The sequence below is a fragment of the Cupressus sempervirens genome, chromosome 6 (genome assembly GCF_028749045.1).
Source record: "Cupressus sempervirens isolate cs-2001-9-10 chromosome 6, ASM2874904v1, whole genome shotgun sequence".
NCBI lineage: Eukaryota > Viridiplantae > Streptophyta > Pinopsida > Cupressales > Cupressaceae > Cupressus > Cupressus sempervirens.
Window position 1 is genome coordinate 96,398,696 of NC_143123.1, and position 27,677 is coordinate 96,426,372.

General features: G+C 37.9%; 1 protein-coding gene across 4 annotated transcripts in view; it reads left to right on the plus strand.

Annotated features, from left to right (window-relative positions):
* The window catches only part of RSY3 (Adenine nucleotide alpha hydrolases-like superfamily protein), a 246,350-nt gene that overhangs the window by 188,106 nt on the left and 30,567 nt on the right, over positions 1-27,677 (plus strand). For 3 of the 4 annotated variants that reach the window (XM_089786909.1, XM_089786908.1, XM_089786910.1), the window contains one exon: positions 12,230-13,114. In XM_089786909.1, the coding sequence (XP_089643035.1) occupies positions 12,230-13,114 (885 nt within the window). Of the gene's footprint in view, positions 1-12,229; positions 13,115-27,677 lie in introns of those variants that run through there. The other variant, XM_089786911.1, reaches the window with a different exon arrangement.

Below are 27,677 nucleotides of genomic sequence, written 5' to 3' on the forward strand. Positions count from 1 at the left end.
TCTACATCTCTGGTCTACCAAACCAAGGATATTGAGTCACTTTTCAGTAGGATAAGGTTCTATCTTGGCCAAAGAATTCTAACATTAAGAATGCAATCACTATAGGGTTCAGAGATGGAAATTTATATAAACTTTGTAATCCTCAAAACCTAGCCTTAATTCATGAAACTTCTAAAACTAATGAAATTTGGCACAGAAGGCTAAGACACCTCCATTTTCATGTCCTAACCTCAATAGAAAAGATTGTGACTGGCTTACCTAGTCTAAAATCTAAACATGTTGGAACCTGCAAGATATGTGCCTTAGGAAAGAATTCCAAAGGATTTTTTCCATGTAGCAAACATAAATTAAAAGTTGTACTTGAAATTATTCACACTAATTTTTGTAGCCCAATGTCTATACCCTATTAGGGGGATTTTTGTATTATGTGATTTTTGTTGATGACTACTCCAAAAAAACTTGGATTTATTTTCTAAGGCTTAAAAAATCTAATGAAGTATTATTGAAATTTAAAGAGTTTGAAGCAATAGTTGAAAATCAAAGCAGAAAGAAGATTAAGACTCTAAGATCAGACAATGGGGGTGAATGAATTTTTGAAAACTATATAGAATTCTGCACTTATGTTGGAATTAAGAGGGAGTATACAGTACTTATAAACTGCAATAGAATGAAGTGTAGAAAGGAAAAACAAAGCCATCATTGAAGCCGCTATAGTCATGATGCACGATCAAAATCTGCACACTTCATTATGGGCTGAAGCCTTAAATACAACAATGTACATTCAAAACAGATGTCCTCATTCAATCTTAGAAAATATAACAACTAAAGAAGCCTTCACAAGAAACAAGCCAAATTGAAGTCACTTAAAAAAATTTGGTTGTCCTATGTATATTCATGTTCCTAAAGAAAAGAGGTCCAAACTAGAACCCTCGAGAAAGAAAGGCATATTTGTTGGTTGTAGTGAGTCCTTTAAAGCCTACTGAGTATATTACAAGGCAAAGAACTATTGAAATCGGCAATGACATTAAATTTGAAGATGTTGCATATAAACTTTCTAAAAATATTGAAGAACCAAATGATAAACCAACTACAAAATTAGATGAAAACCCTACAATTGAGGTTCAAAGGGAGAATTGCTCAAAAGATCATGAACCCATATCATCTAATTCTGAAAATGTTGAAACTCAAACAAAAAGAAAAAACCACTATGGGCAAGAAAGATGATTGAAGAAAATAATGTAGCCCTTGAAGAAATATTTAGAGAAAGTAAGAAAACAAGAAGTCGGTCACATCATGTTGTACTTGTAACCGAGCTCATTAAATCTAAACCACAAAATGTTGAAGAGGCCTTAACATGCCCAGCTTGGAAAGGTGCTATGATTGAGGAATATCAATCTATATTTAAAAATGATGTCTGAGATATCATACCTAAGCCTAAGAAAAATCCAATTGTCTCTAAATGGTGATTGAAAATCAAACATGTACTAGAGGGTAGTATTGAAAAATGCAAAACCAAATTTGTCACAAGAGGGTTCTCTCAAAAGGTTGGAAAACATTCGCCATTGTTGCGTGATATACCTCTGTAAGAACCATAATTGCAATTGCAACATCTAAAGGATGAAAGATACATCAAATGGACATAAAGATTGCATTTTAAATTGATGTTATTGATAAAAAAGTATATCTAGAACTAGAAGGCTTTGTTATCCATGACAAAAACTCTTAAGAGTGTAAACTAAAGAAAGCTCTCAATGGCTTTAAAGAAGCCCCTAGGGCATGGTATGAAAGGATAGGCAATTACCTTACGAAACTAGGATACTCCAAAAATGAAGCAGATCCAAATATATATTTCAAAGTATCAGATGGTGACATGTTAATACTTGTTCTCTATGTTGATAATTTACTAATAAGAGGAGAAGATCATCTCACTATAAAATGTGAACAGGATCTTGTGTCTAAATTTGATATGAAAGATCTAGGTTTTTTGCACTATTTTCTAGGACTAGAAGTGTGGCAAAAGGAAAACTATATTTTCCAAAATCAAGGCAATTATACTATTGACATTTTAAATAAATTTGGAATGATGGATTGTAAACCCTTATCCACACCAATGGAGACAAATCTTCACAAGCTTAAAAGTGATGCATCTGATTCCGAATCTACAAATCCCACACACTATAGATAGATAATTGGTCCATCATGTATTCGGTGAATACGCATCCTGAGATATGTTATGCTGCAAATGCATTAAGCCAATTCCTTTGTGAACCCAAGAAAATTCATGTCATGCAACCAAACATATTTTGAGATACTTTCGTGGAACCATTGGATTTGGTCTAAAATATGAAAATGTTGAAATACAACTTCAAAGGTATACTAATTCAGACTGGGCCACTAATTCTATTGATCGGAAAAGCACTATAGAATGTTGTTTTAGTCTAGGATCTGCAATGATATCTTGGTTCAGCATGAAGCAATCTGTAGTTGCTCAGAGTTTTACTGAAGCAAAATATATAGCTGCCTCCTTGGGAGCCCAAGAAGCAGTTTGGTTAAGGAAGCTATTGGTGGGATTATTTAGAAAATCCTTGAACCCTATAGTCATACACTGTGACAATCAAAGTTGCATAAAGCTATCAGTAAATTCATTTTTTCATAACAAGTTGAAGCACGTCGAGATTCCCTATCACTACATTAGGGATATGGTGGATAGAAATGTCATCAAGTTGGTATACATCAGCATTGATGAGCAAATTGCCGATATATTTACTAAACCTTTCTCAAAACTAAAAGTGGAGCACTTTAGAAGTAAACTTGGTATGATTAAAATGTAATTGTAACTCTTGAGATTGAGTCTCGATTATGTTTAAATTTAATATATATTCATTTATATTTTAAATGTTAAAAGAATTACTATTTGAATATGTGGATTGTGTCACGAAAGGTGGCAATCTTTCATTGATGTATTTGTGAGGTCACTATTGTAAGGTGACAGTCTTAGCAATGGCTTGACCTGTTATTATGATTAGAATGTGTTAGAGATCATGATAGTTGTCATGATAGACTACATTAAGTTGTCCTAGAATGTGTTGGAGATCATGAAATCATGATTACTTTTTATGATAGGACTACATTAGGTTGTTGTCGTTGAGATCATGATTGTCATCTAATAGACTACATTTAGTTGTTGTCTCGGAATGTGCTAGAAATCAGATAACATACCACAAGAATATGAGATTGATAAATATTTCATAAATGATATTACAATTAAATTTTGATTACCATTTTGTGATATGGTTGTGTTGTTTAAATCCTTCCCTCATTGAAGATGTAGCGTCAGTTGGATATGATTTTGATTGATCTAACCATTATATAAATTATATCTATTAATGAATATAATATGACTATCGCTCATCTGCTAAACACTAAAATCAGAACTCATGATAACTAAGCCAAAAATTGTATCGGCGCTATATGTCATGGTGATCACTGATTATAACTTGCATTTGAAACGATACATTATCCGTTGTGGCTTATGATAACACAAATCATATTAACTATTGTCGACCAAGTTATATCTTGTGTGTTTTGCACTTGTTAAGGAGAGGAGCTTGAGTTATCGGGGTCACCTTCCACATAGGATCATGACCCTACGTGGCCCACTCTACATGAAGAGTGACTATTCAATTGCATATTTATATTCTATATTGATCACTCACAACGACAATTCTATTACTTGCAGTTGATCATCAATCACACCTGCAATTATCAGACATTATCAGCACTGTCATATAAATATAAAGAACTTTTCACAGAATATATTGCAGAAATCATACTATTGCATAATTGTTTGAACTGTAAACAATATTAGTAAGTGATATTGTAAGAATTAAATTCTATTGAAACTCTATGTCAGATCTGATATTCCTTATCATTATAATCTACTTGGCTTTGCCAACACACCATTACTTACAATCTTCCATTATATTCTTTTAATAAATAACTTTTCTAGCACATGGTTTCATGAAGACACTTTTCACTTAGGAGGCTTCAACTTTAATATAACAGCTCTTGGCACTCTTATATTTAATACTTGACTTAGGCTTCTAACAAATTAAATAAATAGCCCCTTCCAATGGCGACTCCACCCTCAACTTAAGTGAAATTATAAAGTTAAATTATAACTTTATAATAAGCCATTTAATGATCTAATAATAATTGTCACTAAAATAATAATAACTCTCAAAATACTTATCCTTTAAGTATGTTGTGTGAAATAGGAGTCACACCTATTATTTCTTCATGTGATCAAATGCACTTTCCTAAAATAGAAAGGTTCCTTCTCAATCATCACCTGACTTGCCATAAATTGAAAGAGCATGAAACTAAGCCCAAACGAAGTCCAATCTAGGTCAAACAAAGAACAAACTAGAACATACAAAATTGTGAAGAAGACTAGAACTTCCCATATCCAAGCCTTTGCCTTAGAAGATCCTCTATTCACAATAATTAGCCTATGAGGATCACAATAGTAGGCTAATCCCTCAAACTCTAATGCTGGCAAAAATGGGGACATTATATTTTTGGATGACATTTAAGGCATTTCCCTGTTGTGGATTTCCCATGCCATTATTGTGAATCTGTATTACTATCATGGCCTTATGTTGGCAGCTGTGACCTACATTATTGGAGCTTGGCATTACCCTGTGAGGTTGTGTAGTATATGCATAGCAACATTTGCCATTGGGTTGTCAAGATCACATTGTTGTATGTGATCATCATCAATTTATTTGCTGCAAGTTGATCCTTATAGAAATTATTCACGGGTTCTTTAATTATAATTGCTATTTATTTGAGAGCTGTTATAATAATTTGCAAATACCATAATTGTGAATCCTTGGCTTTTCTTAACATATTTGTTTGTAACCAATTGCATTAAATTCTAATATCATTAGTCACAAGGAGTTGATTGTCAAAAGTTGTCTTGTCGATATTTACTTTTCATGCCAACAGTTTGCATTAATGTCTAGTTGTTGTAGGTGCATATTTACTTTGTGTGTGACATCTGTATGCATTTGAAAGGTCAAAAGAATTGCAATTGCAGTGTAATTCCTTGCCTAGATAGACATCTTAGTAACCATTTGAATGTATTTAAATCACATTTAGTATCATTTCAATTTTCAAACAATCATTAACATTTTGAGAATAAAGGACAGCAAGATAGAGGATGCATGCAAAGTGTCAAACATCTAAATAGTGAACTAGGTTGATGTTGTTATTGGAGTTGGAACCGGATGGGGTTCTTACATATAAGAGCATTGGAGACTATTTGTCAACCTCACTGTTTTTGAGGGACATGTCATTGGGTGAGCAAAGTTGGTACTTAGAAGCCGAACCTTTCTATTGATTAATGGGTTGTTATACAAAATGGGGCTTGACCAAGTAGTGAGGAGATGTGTCATGGAGGAGGAAGTACAAAGCGTTCTAAGAGAGGCACATGAAGGGCTAGTTGGAGGTCATATGGGATTAGATACCACAACACAAAAGGTACTCCTTGCAGGATTATAGTGGCCTACTCTATACGATGACACCAAAGAGTGGGTCATAAGTTGTGATACTTGTTAGAGAGCACAGAAACCATTAAAGAGAGATTTCATGCCACTCAAACCTTTGCATGTGCAAGAATCGTTTGTGCGTTGGGGCTTGGATTTCATTGGACAATTTAAGGCAAGTAGGGCTCGAAGATCTCGGTACGTTGTGGTGGCGACTGAGTACCTAACTATGTGGGTGGAGGCACAGGCTTTGCTAGACAACTCATTCGTGAGTACAATGAAGTTCATTTATGAGAAGATCATTACATGACACTGCATCCCCATCCAATTTACCAATGACAGAGGAGGTCACTTCATGAACCATGTCATCTAGTTGCTCACAACAAAGTTCAAGATCTTTCATTCATTATCTAGTTCATATCACCCTCGAGCTAACGGTCAAGTGAAGGCTACAAACAAGATTTGGGTATCGATATATACAGATCATGTGGATTAGAGCAAGCCGACTGGGAGAAGTTACCTTTAGTACTCTAGGCACACTGCACAATGTACAAAGTAACAACGGGACAAACTCCATTCCACTTGATGTTCAGACAAAAAGTTGTCATCTCAACGGAATTCATGGTTCCCATCCTCCAAATAGCCATTGAAAATAGATTGGGGGATATGGAAAGCTTGTAGGAGAGGTTGATCAGCTTAAATAAGTTGGATGAACAAAGTTTGATGGCGCAATGGGCCACTAAGGTAGCACAACTAAAATGCAAGTTGTAGCACGACAAGCACCTCAAATGTGTTTGATTCACACCAGGACGATTAGTATTGAAATACAATGGAAGGATTGAGATCAAGGTGGGAAAGTTTAAGGTGAAATGGCTAGGCCTATACTAAATCAGAGAAGTTGGTGACGATGCCGCTATCAAATTATGGCCACTAAATGGATGTGAGATCTTAGAGACGGTAAATGTGTCTAAGTTAAATCCCTACCATGAAAGGCGAAACTAGCAAGCAAGGCGACCAAAGACGGAGGCTATCCCCACGTGGTAGATTAGGAATACTAAAATATTTTTAAAAATATTAATAATTAGAAAAGGTGAGAGTTTTCATTGTATGGCTGCCACCATACGGTGGTTTAACCATATAGTTTACCGCAGAGGCCGTCGGGCTCAGAGACTTTCCACCACATAGTGAGAACTGGTGGTGGGTCATACAACCATCCAAGAGACTCCCCACCGCAAGGTCAAAATACACCCGGTAATTGAAGTACCCTAAAATGAGTTAGACATAGTTAGTGTACGATTAATAAGAATCCATTAGCAATAACAACATATATGTCATCTGTTATAAACTAAAATTGTTGTGTTGTCAAGAATAAGTAGGCTTTGTTACCGGGTTCGGACCTTGTTGCTCGGATCCAAGTCTAGGTTCGTTGCCGGTCAGGGCAGGGTCCTTCATTTGGACTGTGGGTCCTCCCGAGTTTGCACTGCCCAGACCTGCAGCAAATCCGGACGGACCCACAACAAACTCGAGAGGACCCATGGCAAATCCAGGAGGACCCATGATGAACCCAGGAGGACCGGGTTTCTCTTATTTTTTTGAATATATAGTGCATATATGATGCGCATATATATATATATATATACTCATGAACCCAAATGGGAAAAAAAATTACCCGAACTGACAACCTAATAAGTAGGACGTCGGATGAAGATCATCAAGAGAGATAACACAAAGACAGAACCGTGTGGCATGAGCGGTAAGAGATCACCGTCGAGAGAAAGAAAAACACCATACCCTGCAAATCATTGGGAAGGAAGCAAGCATCGATAGGAGAGAAGGAAAATTCCAATCATTTTTTTTTATGTTGTCAAGTTACCAAATAACAAAAGGGTGTATGGTTTGAGCCAACAGGGAATAGGATTGAAATAACTATCAACGAGAGTAGTTTGAATGGGGGACAGTCTTTGAGCCGATAGGGAATAGGTTTGAAACAACTGTCAACGAGAGTAGTTTGAATGGGGGACAGTCTTATTAAGTCCATATGGTAGGTGTTCTACATAAAGAACTGTAAACAAAATACCAAAACAGGTGGAGGTTTCATTTAAACATTTGTTGACCGTAAAGGAAGACATAAGCATACGGAAAAGGATTGAAGGTTAGAAAGTTGGCAAGAGGAATAGAGCACACGTCGTGCATAAGACGGGTGCCAAACATGACTAAGAAAGAAGGAAGATGTACAACAAGAAGAGTATAGGTGGAGTCCATGCACATGTATGCAAGGAACGAACCCTAACCAGTTTTGTCCTCATTTATTGTGTTGGCATAAACAACAAAAATGCATAGATGGAGACAAAGAAACAAGATTGGAGAAAACAATTAAGACTGATACCTAGTACATCTTCCATTAACAAAGCCACCATTGTACTGTCGTCAAGTGTGAGAACTGTAGGGAAAATGGACAGCAAAGGGAGTAAAACAAAGAAGGTTAAAATGCGGCCAAGGGTGCAAATGCAAACAACAAAGAAAGATATTATTGTGGATACCATCACATTCGAAGGGCTGAATGAGTTGATTATAGGAAATGGTGGATGGATACACCCCACGACGTCCCCATCAAGGAACAACTAAGGCACATGCAAGTTCATTGGGCAATTCAAATGCCCATCCTTTGAGTACGAGACTTTGAGGGAGTTTTGCATGCTATGATTAGTGCTTATCACAGGTTTCAACAATGGCCGGTATTTGTTTACCAGCATCATGAGATTATTATATCATTTGGGGTAGTTTAATTCACTAAATTTTTTGGTATTCCAAGAAAGCAAGGGAAAAAGATTAATAAGGCACAAAAGAGAGCACCGAACCTACACGGCACACTTCTCCAGTTGATTCACGAAGACGGCCTCATGTCGACAGAACTAGAAAGCTTGATTCGTGCAAGGGGAGGGTTGTGAACAAGTCATACCTTTGACAAGGTGAGTGGCAATGTCTTCTTGATGTTTCAAAGAGTTGTTTGATAGGGGCCAATCGCACCTTCAATATTGATATTGTCAAGATTACCCTAATGAATCGACTTCAGCATGGCATAGTATACGAGTGGAAGACTATTTTGGCTGATAGGATGGAGGAATTCATGACACTTTAGCATCAAAAATTTTACTTGTCGTACCATGCCATCGAGTTGTTTTTGGACGTTGTGTGCACATAGGTATCACCTCATTTTCAACACCTAGTACCACTTGGGCGAGTGCATCCATCAACCACCTATCTTCTATTGATTGCATTTAGATAAGATGGGTTATGGAAGGGAAGTTCAGTCAACTAAGAAGTGGAAGAAGTAGGTGATAGTATTTGAAAGTGAGTATGAGATAGAGAATGAAGAGAACAACGATAGTAGTGAAGAGGAGTCATAGTAGGCATAGTAGGACACAAAGGGTAGGAGAGAGGAGCACATGGTGGAAGATGCGGCTGCCAAGGTGGAGGTTGTTGAGGAGGTTTGTGTGGCAATACCACCACACCCACACTAGTCAACTTTGCACTCACACTTCTTGTTGGTTTGAATTTAGTCCAGCCCATCTTAACCGGGATATCAGGATTTGGAGAGACAAGGGAGCCTATTGTCCTATCATTGCGGTCTATTCTAACAATAGAGGCCAGCCAAATGGAGTGAGCAATAGTAGGAGTAACCCCTGGTAAGGAAAATGGCGGAACTGGCGTAGTCAAGGGTAGACAGCCTGGTGGTGAGGAGTTCGTGGAAGACAAGGTAGTATAGATGATAGCTATTGCGAGCACTGTATTAGAGGTCGTGATGGACCTTGGCTTGACCAATTTTAGTTACCGCTATGAGTCCCAATGACCCCTACGGCCTTTTCTCGATAGAGGCAGTTATTGCCACCTAAGGACATCGTAGATTTGGAGGTTGAACATACACCAGAGACGAAAATAATGCCACAGTTGGAGCCTCAGGAGGACACCGTCATGGCTGGATAGGAAAAGATATATGGGGGAAGAGGGGAGCCACCTTTACAATAGCTAGAGGAGGCGATTGATCCCAAAGTTGGAGGATTACTTGGCAGATATAGTTGCTAGTGCCCTACAGGTAGTGGTGTTAGTATGATCTTGGGCTTGTGAGGGAGTGGAGGAACAAATCAAGCAGCTCTTAGCTTAAAGTTTGGTTGGTTTTTTCGTGCTAGGGGATGGCCCACTACCAAGACACTCAAGATGTTGGACAATTGGAGTCTCCCACATAGATTGCAGGATAGCCACGCTCAATACGTGCCTAGGTAGATTGAGCAGATCTTCAAAGATGGATATTATGAGATCCAAAGGACTCAATATGTGGCAGACGAGGCTGAGGTGTAGAGCTTGGCAGCAGTAGAGGCTAGAGAGCAAATGGATACTCCGCTCCAAGCAATCGAGGAGAAGTTGGCACAGAAGGAGGACAAATCATCCAATCAATGAGATAAGTTGGTTCAAGAGAGGAGTGAGAGGGTAGCGACTATGGTTTTGTTGGAGGAATGGTTGCAGCGAGACATGATGGAGGCTCGTTTGGTGAGTACTATGTAGATGGTGGAGAAGAAGGATAAGGAGATCCTCGAGGCTGCTATAGTGGTGAAGTCAGCACAAGAGCGCCAAATGATGGCAAAGAGCAACCTCAAGTTTCAAACGGAGCAAGTGTGTTGGTTGAGGGCACAACTAGCAGCTTCTCCTTCTTCATGGATGCTTCCTCTGCCCACTCTTTCTTCATGATTTGTTATTGTATATGGTTGTCTCATTTTTCCTGTGTCGTCAGGTGATGACTTTCTTTTTTGCAGGTGATGATGTTGTTGAGTAATATCATATATGTCGTCAAATGCGTTATTAAGTATTAATTATGTCATCGGTCGTTACTATGGCCAAGGGATAGGTAGTTATGGTTGTGACAGTTCAGTCGCACCTCCTCTAGGGTTATATGTACACTCTCTAGGGTGAAAGAGAACAATATCATTGGCATCACTGATGTTGTGCTTATCACTTGATGTAAACCTTGACTGATATTAATGGAAGATATGGCAGATCTCTGATGTTATCTTGCACTTACTTATATATGTTATTAACTCTTTATCAGCAGTATGCATTAAATTACCTTTACACATAGGTGGTAAACAAGATTAAATTATCATTTTCCACCAAATCAGATTAAGCTTTCATTTTCCACTCAGTCCCAGCACCAAAGAGGGAAAAAGATTCAGAAACATCTTTTTTGAAAGCTCCAGGAAGAGTACACACATAACCTGAGATTATGGTACTCTGTTGGTTTGCATGGAAGGAGCCTCCATTTTTGGCATAGAAACGAAGCAGAGCACATTGAGGAAGCAGTAAAAAAGCATGGATGTTACAGAAATAGTAGAAAAGAAAGTATGGCACATTGTAGAAGCAGCATGAAAGTAGGGATGTTACAGAAGAATTAAGAAGGCAAGCAAGACATGTTGCAGAAGTAGTAGGAAAGTAGGGCATGTTGCAGAAGCATAGGGAAAGCGAGGGAAGCTTTTGTTAAGAATAAGACTTCATTGTAAGTCGTTGTAAACAGTCGAGCATTGCAACTCAGAAAAGGAGTTCTTTCTAGTTTTTTACGCTATTTATTGTTATCATAAAATGAGTTCTTCCTGGGTGAAAACTCAACATTTTAACTAAACAGCTTGGTTTTTCTGATAAAATTATAAAGATAGACTTGTACTCAGTTGTTTTGGTACCTTTAAAACAATAGAGTAAGTTGTTTTACTTTCTAAAAGAGCTGTATATTGCATGAGATAAAATGCTTGATGTTGTTTTGTATTGATACTGTAGTGTTCCGGATTTCTAGTCCTATTTTTATCACCTTATTGCAGAAACGTATGTACATTGCAGATCATCACTTTTGTTTACCTAATAAGGAAAGGATTTAGTTGTGAGAAGTTTTCGTTCAAATCTTTTAGGGACATTTCCAACTCCTACATGATACCTTGGATATTAAACCTGCTTATGAAGACTTATGCAAGAACATACTGAACTCTGAGTTTTATTGGCTGTAGTTGAACTTATTGATCATTTTGTTTATGTTTTTAACAATTGCAAGTCGTAAGAATTTTGGCATATCAGCCCCCACTAGATTTCATTTTCTGCCCATTTCCCTGTGGATCAGCAAAAGGTTAGGCTAGTTTAGGTGAAGCACCAAGGTAACCAGCCCTCTCTGGAGATTTATTCCAAACTATGGGCAACCCAGTCCCTGGAATGCTTCCATGCTTAGAATGAATATCACTCTCTCCGATGCACTCAATATAGCAATAATATATTCATGAAATAATCATTGATAATTTAATCATTCATACAATCTGTATATTAGTACAGTTTAATTTATTATGCATTTTTGTGTTATAATCAAATGGAGAAATTGTTAAGTTTTTTATGTTTAAGTTTAAATTTGTATATGAAATTTGCATAATGAAGATGGAATGCACTGCTTTGAATTTTAAGTAATGCTTGTTCATCATATTCACATGACAGTACCATTGAAGTGCTACACAGTAATATCATGTTTGTTTGTTTGTTTGTAATATCATGTTTGTTTCTCTGTAAGCTATGTTTGTTTGTAATAGCTGAATGGCAGGCTTGAACTCTACTGGAGTATTGAATAAATAACATATTAATATCATGTTTGTTTTATGCAGAGCTCGCTGACCATAGGTGGTTGTATAATATGTCCAGCTCCCGGTTCTAAAGGCTTAAAAATCTTGGTTTGCTTTTCTGATTCTCCTCGGGCAACATCATCCCGAAATTTTATTTTGCAGAAGTTATTCATGGAAGATATGCAATCTGTTAGAAATGAAGTTGAAGATATAATTTGTTTGTCCCAAGGATTGTCGAGTAGCCTAGATGAGGTTGAATCAGATATGTCATTTTTGCACGTGGATGGAACAGAGGCTGTTCTGAATGAAGCTAAGAAGTTGCAACTTATTTCTGGCTCAACTTTATCTACACTGCTTTCCCTAAGAGATGAGATGTTAAAAGATTTTGGCATTAAGCTTGAAAATGGAAACCTTGTAGAATCTGTGTCAGGAAATCAAATTATTGATAGATCAGTATTTGAAAAGGTGTCAATCCCATTTGAACAGTCATACTATTTCATGAACAGGTTTGTCATCTCTTGTGAAAAAGCAAAATATAATCAGTATCAAAATATAAAACTTCTTGATGCAGTCCATGGTGGCTTATTGGGTCAGATGAATATCAATGCAGATAGAAAGTGCTCTGCTTGTATTATTAGTGCTAATGGGACTGCTTGGATCCGTTACATGAAAGAAGCAGATTGGAGTTGTCTCTCCCACCTAGCTCAGCTACAGAAAAAACGAATATTTTCCTCAATAATTGATGAAGAGAGAATGACATTAGGAGTGCATTCTGCAGGAGAGGAAAGACAGAATACAAATATTTGTTTAGATTATGTAATACAAAAGGCGGAGGAAGCTTTCGTGAGATTGAAGACTCTCCCAATACCAGCAAGAAGAGGCTTGCCTGTACTTGTGAATAGTCAGGGTACTCTACTTGGGATTCCGGTAATTATTCTATTTCCATTTGTAAGTTAAGCTATTAGATTACAAAGTGTTTGGGTTTCTACTCTCAACAGATATTGCAATCACATCTTTACCATACCTACAGTAATGTCAAATATGGCGTGCTTTTGATGTGTGAATTTCTTGGCTTCAATTAACAGACGTGTAATTATATGTAGGGTTTTCTGTTAAAAGATTTAGATATACTGATCGTTTAAACCCTCAGCAGGCCTAAAATTTGACTATTGTCTTGGCACTCATAGAGTTTTTAATGTATACAAAATAGTCCTATAAAACATGGATAAAACTGAATTTAGAGTGTTTACCGTACTGGGTAAAGAAAATAATGCATATAGATAACAAAATAGAATAGCAGAACTACATTCACATACGCCAAGATATTACATTATGCTTCAGATGCTATGAGATCTGATAAGATGATTTCAATGATCCCAAAGGGGGATATAAATACTATCCGGAAGGTATCTGTCAGCCACATACAACATGTTGGCTACAATAATAGAACCTTCCCAATACTGACGAGAACATTCCTGATACACACCCTGTCAGCCTAACGGCATACATCCCGATACACTAATGGGATGCACCCGATACACTAACGGGATGCACCTGATGCACTGATAGGGTACATCCTAATACACTAACGGGATGCACCCGATACACTAACGGGATGCTCCTGACAACACTAACGGGACGCTCCCAACACACTAATGGGATGCACTCGATACACTATTTCCTGACGACATCTCATCCCCCCCAAAAAGAAAAGTCGTCTCCCGATGACTACACAACAAAAAACCCAACAACTAACTACATTATTCATAAAGCAAAACAACATGGACTTATACATCATGAACCCGAAGGCTGTCTCCGACTCTGAAGACCGGCTGCGGCAAAGCTGGTACACCTGATCTGTCCGGACCTTCAAATCCACTCTAATTTGAGAATTCTCTTCCACTACTTCCTTCAACATCAATGCAACCTCCTGGCACTCAGCTTCTTTCTGATCATGAGCCTTCTTCGCTAAGTCCTTCTGTTGAAGAGCTTCTACCAACCGCTGCTCCGCTGCTGTTAGCTGTTGTTCCACCTTCTACTTCCCTCATGCACTTTCCTCGAGTTGTGCTAAAAGTGCTTTTCGCTCTACCTCCCACACACTCAGCTGGGTGGCAAGTCGGTGGGCCATCTCCTCCTAAGCCTTCTCGGCCATCTCCCGAGCTTCCTGTTCAGCCTCTGCCCATCTTCTTTCTGTAAGCACCAACTCTGCTAGGAACTTGCTCTGCTTTGCCAAAACGAACATCCTTATCCTTCTCCTCCGCTACGAGTAGAGGGTCTGTCACTTGCACCCCTCCATCTACTTTCTTTGTTGCTGCAGCACTTTGATCCTCCACCCCCGGTACTGCATGCCTGCAGCAAGTCCAAGTTTCATCAACTAGTTAGACTTCCCACGACTGATATCTGCCACGACTGGGGGTCTAGGGGGCATCACCCCTAGCGGGGTCGAGGGGCAGCTCTCCGAAACCAGCACTCTGAAACCCACACAAAACTGCATGGAACACACTATTTTTGCAATTTCTTCTGATCACACACTCTTTTTGGCAACTGCTGATGCTTCCCCTTCCCTTTAGCATCATCTGATACTCATTCATGATTTGTCGACTTTTTTTTATTTTATTTTAGAAACTCTCCCGTCACCCTTCTTCTGACCTGCATATCGCCTTCCTGGAGGACTCTATAATGTCGTACGATTCACTTCCTCACTGAACACCCTACTTCCATGACCTCCGTACGCAAGTCCTTCCAGTACCTTACGTTGTACAGGGGCATGGCTTCTGGAGGACATGTTCATGTTGTACGGTATGCTAGCGAGTGAATGTCACACTTTGTCGTTTAGAAAAGGTTGTATATGCTCAGTGCCTAAACACTTAAAAACTGCATTTCAACTTGGAAAGTCGTACGGTGTTTTCATTTCCCTGCTCCTAATGCCGTATGGTGACACACTTAGAATGCCATACGGTAGCCCATCTCCATGCCATACGGTGTCCTTGCTTCAGGCCGTACGGTGCAGACACTCTTTAAGCCATACGGTGACACACTTAGAATGCTGTACAGTAGCCCATCTCCATGCCGTACGGTGTCCCTGCTTCAAGCCGTATGGTGACCACTCTGTACTCCCTCCTACGTTCATACAGTGATACACTGCTAGGTCGTACAGTGATCACTTTCAAACTGTACGTTGTAGACTAATGCATGACCCCCTTTGTGTGTTGTACGGTACTTTTTCATCTCTCTTTTTTTTTGTAATGTTCAACTCTATCTTTTAGCTATCTTACATATGTGCAGTATTTACATATATACAATATTGATAGTCATTCTTTTCTCAATTGTTCATCCACGGAGGTGCATTATTCCTTCCATGGTAGACTTTTATTGCATTGGCTACTTCCTTCCCGTCGAGCGTCCATAATTTTATTGCTTTGTCTACTTCCCGAGTCCGATCTGGCCCGACCCACTTAACCTTAAACTTGCCTAGTTTGATCTTATTCCAGCCGTCATACTTCAACAGAATCAACACCCTCTGTCCAGGTTGAAACCTGTTCAATTTCAAGTGCTTATTGCGCCATGCTTTGCGCCTGTTCTGTGTCACCTCCATCACCCACTGCGCCAATAATCACTTCCCTTTTAGCCTGTTCAATTTGTACAGCCGCTCCCTTAAGCTTTCCATGTCGCCTAGTTTGTTCCTGAAGCTCGGTACCATGGACTCCATCGGTGTCCCCTTCTTGCCGTCAATAACACCTCCACTCTGTGCTATTGCAATTTTTATTAAACCCTTCCTGTTTGAACCCTTCCTCTTTGTCTCATGTGTAGACTGTATGATGTGTCTTCCTTACTGCTGGCACCTTTTTGTTGTATCTATGGTTTGACGTAACACTTTCTTTTTGCGCAGTCGTATGGTGGAATCTTTCCTTCTTTTGGGTTCATACTATATGTTCTTCCCTTCAGCTTCAACCGTAACCGCTTTTCCTTCTTCCGCTTCTCTATATTCCTTCGGACATTCATTTACTTCTTCTTTCTTATCTTCGTCGACCCTTAAGATGTTACAGCTCGGAAAGAGCTCGTAATCCTCCATCTGTCAGTGAAGAAGGTCATTCAACAAGTCCAGATCGTCCTCACTTGACCCTCCTCCCAGTCTCAATACTCCCTCTTCATCAAGTTCCATTCTCTTCTTCCCCTTGTCATCCTCTCCACCTTCACCTTCAGAATCTGACGACGTTGCCTCCTCACCTACCATTTGTGTGTGCAGATCAATGACATATTTCTGCCCTTTGCTTTCAAGTGATAAAGTATTTTTCTTCCAATCGTGTTTCGCCTTGGCTTGTATCAGCCACCCTCGGCCCAAAATGGCATCATATCCTTTTCGCTTCAGTGGGATCACAACGAAATCCAATGGAACGGCTTGTTCCAATCGTCACTGGTTGGGCTGTCAGGATTCCCAATGGCTTGATTCCATGTTGGTCAACTGGAAGGTAGGTGGCCATAATGTTGGCTGTCCCAACTTTTTCTAGGTATCCTCTGGTAGCACATTGACACCGGACCCTCTGTCCACGATCGTGTCCATTAGCACAGTCCCGAGAATGCCCATTTCGACAACCGCCGGATAGCGTTCGGATAAAAGAGCTAACAGCATCGGGTCTTCCGCACTTGTGCCCCCTTGTTTCTCCTTTTCTTGCTCTGTTGGTTTCTTAGCAATTGGAGCTATATTCGTGAGTACCATACGAAGTTGAGGCATAGTGAGCAACAGATCATTTATCCTAACGGGTACCTCGGCTTGCAATATTTGCCGTACAATGTTTTGTTCTGCGCAGTTCCATACGGAGGTACTAGGCGTGTCCTTCAGGTGTGTCGTTTCTGCCTGCGTTGCTCTTTGGATCTCTACCCGTGCTTCCTCCAGTCTCTTCTTTTCCTCCGTTGGATCGGGGTATAGCTTCGCCTGCTTCCGAGTGATTGCCAAAACTTCTTCCTCGTTCGTCCTGATGGTAATCAAGTTTACTCCAGACTTCGGGCATTTAGCATCGTCATGATCGCTAGGTCCACACCATCTACATAACAACTTTGGTGTGTTCGCCGTTGTGTACTCACAGGCGAAGTGACCCCACAGATTGCATGTGCAGCATTGAACTATCGGTTGGCCATTCGCATCATACTGGATTCGACTCCTCCCGCCATTATTGTTGTTGCCGCTATTGTTGTTGTTGTTTTGACCGCATCGATTATTTCTGTATCCTCCCGACGTGGCACCCTTCGTACTGTTGTTCTTGCTCCCTCCAGACGCGGACACTTCCTGTGTTAGGAACACTTGTTGCGATGTTCTTGTTTTCAAGTTGAAAGGGCATTCCTTTATCGAGTGTCCCAAAATTTGGCAAATCTCACAAAATTGATCTTTCGGGCAGGATCCCTTCGTATGGCCTTCTTTCTTGCACTCCGTGCACCATAGCTCATTGCCCTTAGTCTCCTTGAGTTCATGTTCTCGAACTCTTTCATCATCTGAATCATGTCCTTCTGAAGGGCACGAACCTTCTTGTTGCTGCCCTCATCATCGCTGCTATCTCCTCCTGAAGACGCGTCGTCATCTAAATTGGATGAACTATTCTTCTTCTTCTTTGTCTTCTGCTCACTTTCGAGGTTCATTGTCCGATTGTACGCTTCAATGTATGTCGATGGTGGCACGATCTTCATCTTCTTTCGCAGCTTCGGGTGAAGGCCTTCAATGAACCATCTTTTCTGTAACCCATCAGCTGGCTTATTCTCTATCTTATTGATCAAGTCCTTCAACTTCCTTGCGACGACTCGGACTATTTCATTCCTCCCCTGCTTAGTATTGAGTATCTCTGCTACAATTTCATTATCGTCACGCAAGAGTTGAAATTCTACGATGAACTTTTTAATGTTATCCCAACTGTTTAACTTTTGTGGATCGGTATCAGTAAACCAATCAATTGCAACACCCCGTAGGGTTGCTGAAAATTGCCTCATCCATTTGTTTGTATTCGTTATACCATTGGCCCTCCAAATCGTTTCACAGGTTTTACAATGTCGGATGGGATCAGCTGCTCCATCACCATCAAATTTAGGTAACTTCTCCTTTGGTCCCGCCATCCCGACGCTTGGTATCCCGACGCTCACACTTGGTATCTCGGACGAAGAGTTCACTCCACGCTCTTGCTCTTTCGACACTTTGAGCCGTGCGAGTCGATTCTCTTCCATCTGGATTGTCTTCCCTTAGCGAACACCAATTCAAAAACTCCTCCCTTGTCTCTTCCACCAACTTTACCTGCTATCGAGTCTCCTCCAATAATGCTTCCACGCTTCTACATCCGTCGATAGCAATCTTCTAGAACCTCTTGCGTTCGGCTTGCTGCGCCAAAATTAGATCTCCATGTGCTGTGTGTATTTCATCCTTTTCCTTCAGCTTGTTCTTATTCTTGTTCAGCTGATTCAGCATTACTCTTCATTCACCTGCTGTTCTAGGTCCATTGGGTAACGGCGCCAAATGTTTACTGTATTGGGTAAAGAAAATAATGCATACAGATAACAAAATAGAATAGCAGATAAGAATAGCAGAACTACATTCGCATATGCCAAGATATTACATTATGCTTCAGATGCTATGAGATCCGATAAGATGATTACAATGATCCCGAAGGGGGATATAAATACTATCCGGAAGGTATCCGTTGGCCACATACAACATGTCGGCTACAATAATAGAACCTTCCCGATACCGACAAGAACATGCCCGATACACACCCTGTAGGCCTAACGGCATACATCCCGATACACTAACGGGATGCACCCAATACACTAGCGGGGTACACCCTGATACACTAACGGGATGCACCCGATACACTAACAGGATGCTTCTGACACACTAACAGGACGCTCCCAACACACTAATGGGATGCACCCGATACACTATTTCCTAACGACAGAGAATAGATACATAGTTTTTCATACATTTATAGAACACAAAAGAATTTCAGTATGCATCATCATGTCATATAATCATGATTCATAACTGACAAATCCTTGGAACATATTAATATTTTACAAACATCTTCTATAACTAAACATTCAAAGTGACTGTGTTGGTTCTCTTGAAATAGATTGAAATGTACGTAACGTTTATAACTGATTCAAAATGCATGAAAAATATAATACCTAGGATTTTGATGGTTGTACTTGTCTCAATAATTGCAGACTGTTAGATTTGTTAAGCTATCATCAATAACAACAGTACTCAGATCAACTTCAATGGATTGACAATTTGCAAACATATAACAAAAAAATAGAGATTTAAATGCTTTACTGATAACAACAATATTTATAACTACTGATAAAGATTCATTTTTGGATTGTTTAAGCCTTACAACTTATTGATATACTTGCATTTAGGTGTGTTGCATAACACTAGGAGTCTTAGCTGACAATGTAAGATCAGCCTAATGCTAAAGTATGATAGTGAACAAAATTAAAGCTCTTTGTCTGATCTTTGTAAGTATCACCTAGCAGTCGAAGCATTCTTTGAACTTCTTCCAAGTGATATATGGAATGCCAGACAGTAGGGACAGCACCCAGATGAAGGGGATTTGTTCAAATAGCTTCCCCAATAGATGCCTGTGCTTGGATGTAGCTCATTCTGTTGGTAAAATCTGGCCTTTGTTTGAACAAAAATTGAAATTTTGGTTGACCCTAAAGTCTGGGACTGAATGTAAACAGTAATGGTGGGTGAAGAGTTTCATCCTCACCACACAATCTCTCTCCACGGGTTGTTGTCCCTGTCTTTGAGAAGACGTTTATTTGCAACAGCAGAATTTTGACATACAAAGGCATATCTCACAAATGGTGCCCAAAACAGAATTTTCTACCTGCCACTGGGTAGTTGGGCATCCAAGTAGGTCATAAAAGCAATTTTTATTTATTTTATTTGTTTTATTTTATTTTATTAAAATAATGAGGATTATTACAATATAATACTTTATTATTTATTAGTGTTTTAAAAAAACATGTAAGGGACATAGATTCTGTTGGTAAAATCTGGCCTTTGTTTGAACAAAAATTGAAATTTTGATTGACCCTAAGGTCTGGGACTGAATGTAAACAGTAATGGTGGGGGAAGAGTTTCATCCTCACCACACAATCGCTCTCCACAGGTTGTTGTCCCTGTCTTTGAGAAGACGTTTATTTGCAACAGCAAAATTTTGACATACAAAGGCGTATCTCACAAATGGCACCCGAAACAGAGTTTTCTACCTGCCACTGGGTAGTTGGGCATCCAAGTAGGTCATAAAAGCAAATTTTATTTTATTTGTTTAATTTTATTTTATTAAAATAATGAGGATTATTACAATATAATACTTTATTATTTATTAGTGTTTTAAAAAAAACATGTAAGGGACATACATAGATTCTGTTGGTAAAATCTGGCCTTTGTTTGAACAAAAATCGAAATTTTGATTGACCCTAAAATCTGGGACTGAATGTAAACAGTAATGGGGGGTGAAGAGTTTCATCCTCACCACACAATATCTCTCCACAGGTTGTTGTCCCTGTCTTTGAGAAGACGTTTATTTGCAACAGCAAAATTTTGACATACAAAGGCATATCTCACAAATGGCACCCGAAACAGAGTTTTCTACCTGCCACTTCATAGTTGGGCATCCAAATAGGTCATAAAAGCAAATTTATTTTATTTTATTTGTTTAATTTTATTTTATTAAAATAATGAGGATTATTACAATATAATACTTTATTATTTATTAGTGTTTTAAAAAAAACATGTAAGGGACATACATAGATTGTAATAATAATTCCTGAAGAAGAATATCGCCCTTAGGTATATCATGTACAGTCACCTCCAATGAAGTTGCAATAGATGCCTCACCTTTCGTCTTCTCCTGTGCTACTACATCCGTTGACCATTCTTCTGCTTCTCCACTAGTAAAAAGAGGAGAAGAATAACCTGATGCATGGGTTCAGGCTTTATTTTAATCACAAAGTGAAACAAGTATCTCGAGATTCGTGCAATGTGTCATTTAAGGCAGTTTACACCTTCTGTTATGTTCATCTGACAGTAATTACATTCTATTAATCCTATTTGTTCACCAAGGGTTCCATGCTTTCAAGCAGGACACTTAGACTTGCCACCATCTTTATTGCTTCCTTATGCCTATCTCAAACAAAGGGCTGGATTTGTAGGCCTAACATAAATGAAAAATAAAAGAAATCAAATATTATAAAATGTAAACCCTACCAACTTGCTAAATAATAAATTAAGAAATCAAAGAAACAAAATAATAGATCCCTAGAATAAGAGGGTGAAACAAAACAAAAATCTGAAACTAAAAACATAAGCAAAGGCATGGGCCTGCACTGCAGCAGTTGCTGCTTCTCTTTGTAACAGCAAGATCTTGTGTTGGATTTCCAAAATGGGAGGTTAAATAAACTTAATATAAAAAAACATAAGTGAGGGAATTGTTATTTGCCTTTCAATGCTGCCAAAAATATTTTGAAATCAGTACAAGACCATGCAAATGTTGCGTTTTGATACTCTTTTGGCCACTGATTGACATTAGGTATGGTGGGTTAGCTTTTCTCATGTGTTAATTAGTTTTTCCTAGTTTTGGGATGGTAAGTGGCTATATCCCTCATATTGTTAATTCCTTTATATTCAATGGTCTTCTGTGTAGATGTAAGGAAAGAAAATTTAATAATGCTTTCAATCTGTTTACACAATGAAGGTTTTGAAATATCCCACTTTTATACCCAACGAATGTTTTTCCCCTTGATTGAGACATTTTTTCCTTTTAAAACTAGAGCATGAGTTTAGGGGCATTGTGCTTGGCATTCTTATAGGGTGGGATCGAGGGGCAGATATGTTGCCACGAAGCCCAAATCAAAGCCTTTGAATCCACACAAACCTTCATGCCATATGTTTACATCTCTTTTTCATCACTATTTCCATAAGTGTTATGTTTTCATATTCAATCAAAATTAATTATTAGAGTCTAATTGATGGATTTCATTTTAATCATCAATTAACGTTGTTTAATGCCTGTTACAGCTTAGTTGTCAAAACAAAGATACAAGACCTCTAGGAGGCAGAACCTGAAGAATAGGACCCATAACCTATGCCATAGAAAACAAGAAGAATATCCATTGAAGCAGGACCACAAGAAGAGAGTAAGATTCCACAAGATCAATTTTATAGTATATTGTTGAGAGATTCTAGGCAAGGAATTACTTTGAGACTAAGTTAGCAAGAGATAAAGGAAAAGAAAATAAGCTTGTCATAGTAAGAAGCATTAAGAAAAGAAGAAAGTGTCATAATCTTTTTGTGCAAAAAGACAAGAAACAGTCAAACACAATATGGAGACCTGATGAAACTCCTAGTATTCAGTAATAATACTATGGAAGTTGTGAAGCGCATCTTTGTATTGGAATTGTGGCAAAGAAAAGGAGTTGATGAAGACAAATCTAACATTGTGGGATCTCTAAGAAATGATCCACTAGACTGGTATAAGAAAACATATTCAAACAATGACAAAGATTGGGAAGACGTTGAAAAGGAATTTTGAGAATTTTGATACTTGCCGAATTTCAACTAAAAATTCCAAAGTGTCGTGAACAGCAAAGCAAAAATTCTTTAAAAAAAAAGAAAAAAAATTAAAGCAATTGTTTTAAATCAACCTGTTCATTCATTCTCAATTGAGCAGTTTGCAACATAAAATATTAGGGTTTTTCGCAGTTGTTAGGGGTTTTCCATATGGTTTTGGCATTGAGGATTTTACTTGTCCAGGTAGGTAGGCTGCACAAACGGTAGCATTTGCAGATAATTTAGAAAACTGTTTGTCCTCAATTCGTTGTACTGTTGACCACTCAGCATAAGCTTCTCCATTTTGTCAGGACCTTAAATTATATCAAACAAGGTGTTTTGTTTTTCTGACATCCAAGACGATCCCTAATGAGTCTTTCTTGCCAATGCAAAAAGTTTGCTGAGTCCTAGGATGGGTTAAGGGAGAGCAGTTGCATGGCTTAAGAACTAGAGGACAAAGTTAAATTGCCTTGGACCTAACATTTTATCAAGAAGCTAAGTATTGATATTTATAAGTCCATTATATACTTTTAATACTTTTCACTTTTTAAATTTTTTTATCATTCTTATATTCTTGAGTATAATTTTTATTCAATATTTTAAATTCTAAAGAAACAAATTAACTACAAGAGCTTGGCCTTGGGGGCCATGCCCATATATCAATATTAGAAATTTTACAATGAAGGTTGCTCCATTAATAGAAGGCCATAATGCAAAATGCCCAAGGAATGGAAATACAACATAATCCTCTGAGCCAAAATAATTATTTCATTTCATGAATATAAAATTTGTATTTCGTAGTAGCCACACCAAATCACTAGGAGTTTCAATCACAAACAGAAACATGTCAACCTGTATCCTATCAAATTATTGTCAATAATAACATCTCCGTCATTGTTTGAAGTGTTATCTAAAAACAATGAAAAATTTATCTTAACTAATGGTTTAGCACTTGTGTGCAAAGTGTGAGAAACACAATGCCAGACTTCATCAAGTGTTTGTGAGGGGAGTCATTGTAGCCATGTGCAGTTGTAATAAGTGTAACCCATTGCAAAGCAACAATAGAATTGAACATCGATCAAAGTTCATTTCAAAGGGGAAGCCTAACTTCACTTGGAGACAAAAATGTCTAGTACCATGTTGAGACCCACATGCCAACAAGGCTTAATTAAGGCCATAGATATTGTCCTAACAACATCTTTTGATTCACCCTCCCCTAGTTAGACAACATAGAAGCAGTATTATTATTGACACAAATCTCACATGTGGTATATAAGAATAGATCCCTAGAAGCATTCAAATAGCATGGATCATGATAACTACATTTACTTTAGAGATTTGAATCAAATGCAAATTGGATACCTCCCCATTGAAAGCTATTTGTCTCATCTTGGCAAATAGGTTGATAGTGGTAACAAGCATCCACGGTATGCTAGCGAAGAAGCCTTCAATAGAGATTGAAACCATTTAATAAAGCCTTCCCCATATTTGGTTGGGCTAGCTAAAAATTTTGTACATCATTGACTACGACTTACAAAATTGTGACTTTAGGCAACATTTCATGAGATTTTTCTCTCCTCTCAACAATAAGGGAGGCTCCCTTCTTTCCGTAGGTGGCTTCAATAGGAACTTAACTAAAAGTGCAAAAAGGATAGTTCTCTTGATCAATTCCTCTTTTTTCAGGAATGATTTGCCTACACCTCTAACTTTTGAACTTAACAAAAAGTGTGTTATTGCTACAATAATACCGATGACCCTGGAATTAACATAAGAACAACACCAAGGGCAGCAATTTATTTATAATATTTTTTGAAACAGAAACAAGAACCCAAAGTCTCGTGTACTTGTCTTGAATGAAGATTCGAGTAGAATAAGCAATAAGACACAAAGTCTCTTACTAGATACTCTCAAATTTAATAAAAACACTTACAATTGAAGCCCAAAGTCTTTAGCTTTAAGTAATTGCAGCCACTACTATCAATTACAATTTGTCCTCCTGCAACACAAAGTCTTCAAAAGTTCAAATTGACTCTGAATGCAAAAGGGAGCTCAAAGCCTACACAATCATATTCAAGTCCCTCTTTCGATCAAAATCTAAAAAATGTTGTCACATAACACCTTGAATCAACACAAAGTTTGAAAATGAGTTGCCTCTTCTATTGATAGCAATCTGATTTACATCCAAGCACAAAGTCTTAGAGTGTATAATATAAATTGACAGAATTTTCTTGCCTTGCCAAAAGATGATTATTTACAATGAGCTCGCTCCTTTATATAGGAAAATAGGAGAGAGAAAGGTGGAGGAAAAAGTGTAACAACCTCAACCGCCTTGACTTATCTTAAACTAACTACTTTGACTTTATTCAAAGTTGCATGCCTAATGCAATTGCAACTTGATTACATGTTACAAATCTGCATGTGGTACTATCACATGCAATTACATCATGTTTTTCCATCATATGTAATATGTCAATTACAAATAATATTCTAAGTGTCTTACAAGACAAATTCTATTACATCAAGCTTTATTGGTCTTCATGTTGCTACAAGATGCCCAATATTCTACGATTGTTGCGCTCATGTTTGGTGGAAGCATCTCGAATTGGAGTACGAATATGCATCCTTGACTGTTTTGTTGAGTGTTCATTGACCAACTTGAGAGCACTTCATACTTGTAATCATTCTTTCACCTCCTTGTAGGCTCCATCATGTGATCACTCTTGCTTTACATTCCTCTTTCTTCTTTGCATGTTTGGGGTTATGCTTAACTGTCATCATTGAGTTTCTAGAAAAAGTCATTGTATGTTCCTTCAAGCATAGATGGGTCCACTTCTTGCTTTTGATGTGTAAAAACATGGATTTGGGCAAAGTATGAATAGGGAAAGTGTTTGGGATGATTGTGGACAGAAAATGAGAAAATGTGAGCCAATGGGTTAAGCTCATAATGACTAAAAAAAGAGTAGAAAAACGAAAAACATTTTTTTTGGAGTGGATTGCATATGCAGACAGCGAGCTTTAAGATGTGCAAATGAGGAGTGAAGTGTAATGAAATGGAAACATAGCATGCTTTAATAGGTGTAAGTCATACTATGTATCTGGCAAGCATGTGGGAAATTCTTCTTCAACCATAGGGCAGCCATATGGAGGTTCATGGAATGTGTATTGGCGGGATTTATACTGGCATTCACATGAGGGGAATAGAGGGACTTGCTTCCATATTAGAACAGAATTTTATCTTCAACTATATATGAAAGTAAATGGGACCTTGCATATGCAACTTGAAGAAGAAGACAGAAGAAGAAGAAGAAGAGACAACATATATACAAAAACATGCAAATCTGAAAATGGAAACGATGAGACTTACATACACAACTCAAGAAATATATACAACAAATACCTTAAGAAAAATAACAAGGAATCATACCTTTTTCTCAAGAGGCAATAGAGGAAGTCTTTATTAAGCACTAGTGAAAAATCTGAAAATGCAATGCAAGAGATTTCTTGGATTTAGAAAGATTGCAAGATGAAGTGTTAAATAGACTTCGAATCTTAACTCGATCTTTGCAAGAGATGAGTCAAAATTCATAGTTTGCCAAGTGTAGGAAGTTGTAGCAAAAAATTGCATCATTTTAGCAACTGTTTTGACCAAGCGACATGCAACATGCAAAGAATTTGGAAAATGGCATCCAAAGCATATCTAGTGATTTAGTAGACTTGAATGCAAGCTAAGAAGGATAGGAAGTGCTTTCAAACTTTCCTTGATCCAATCACTAGTTGTTTTGATGCATATTGCTCAAAACTAGGGCATTTTTTAACAAAAACGTGCCCTAGATGGGTTGATAAATGGAGAAAACACTCACTAAACTCCATTTTGAGTAGCCTAATGTGTTCTTTGAGTGATTTTAGGGGAAAACAACCCTTAGATGATCAGAAAAGACCAAGAAATGCTCAAGATATGAGCATTTGAAGGCTGGAAAACCCCTTTTTGGACAAAAACGCCCAAAAAAGTGAAAGTGAAGTTTTGAGAGCCAAAACATGTGTTTTTGGGCTAAAAATTGCTACTTTGGGTGTTTGATAAAAAAGTCTCATATTGTGAAGTAAAAATGCATTTTTTAGTTACATTTGCATGCGAAAAATGTGCCCAAAAACCCTCCAAATGCAGACTGCAAGTTAAAAACGGGATTTTTTTATGCAAAAGCATATATTATAATGCATGCAATGTGCTCCAAAATCACCATTTTTCCTTATAAGGTTTTTAAAGTTAAATGCACTTTTGGAAAGCAAATACACATTTTAAAACTCGTGCAATTGTTTGGAAAATTGTCACCATGAGCTTTTAGTGAATAACTTGGTGCAAAACGCACTTTTGGACACAATTTACATGTTTTTAAAAGACATGCAAGGGGGAAAAAATCGCCACTTTGCCTTGGTGGAGTTTTAAAACATGAAAACACATTTTAAAATGCATGTAGTTGGGCCAAAAAACACCACTTTGGCTTAGGCTAAGTGAAATGGAATTTTAAATATTACATACACATGCAATTGGGTCCAAAATCGCCAACTAGTGCATTTACATGTTATTAAAACATGTATTTTAACTTCAAAAGTCCATTAAGTAATAATTTTAAAAGATGTATATGCAATAGGTTAGAAAAACCCCAGTTAAATGCATTAATATAATTAAAATAAACTTATACATGCAGCAACATACGTAAATGAGTTAGATTTTCCCACTTACATTGATTTAATAACTTTTAAATATGCAAATGCATATTAAAAACCCACTTAACACATTAAAACATGTTATTGCATTGAAAAGTCCATTTAAATTAATGTTAGGACTTACATTTTATTGGAAGTGGGTTTTCACATAGTTATTTGCATGTTGATGTATGC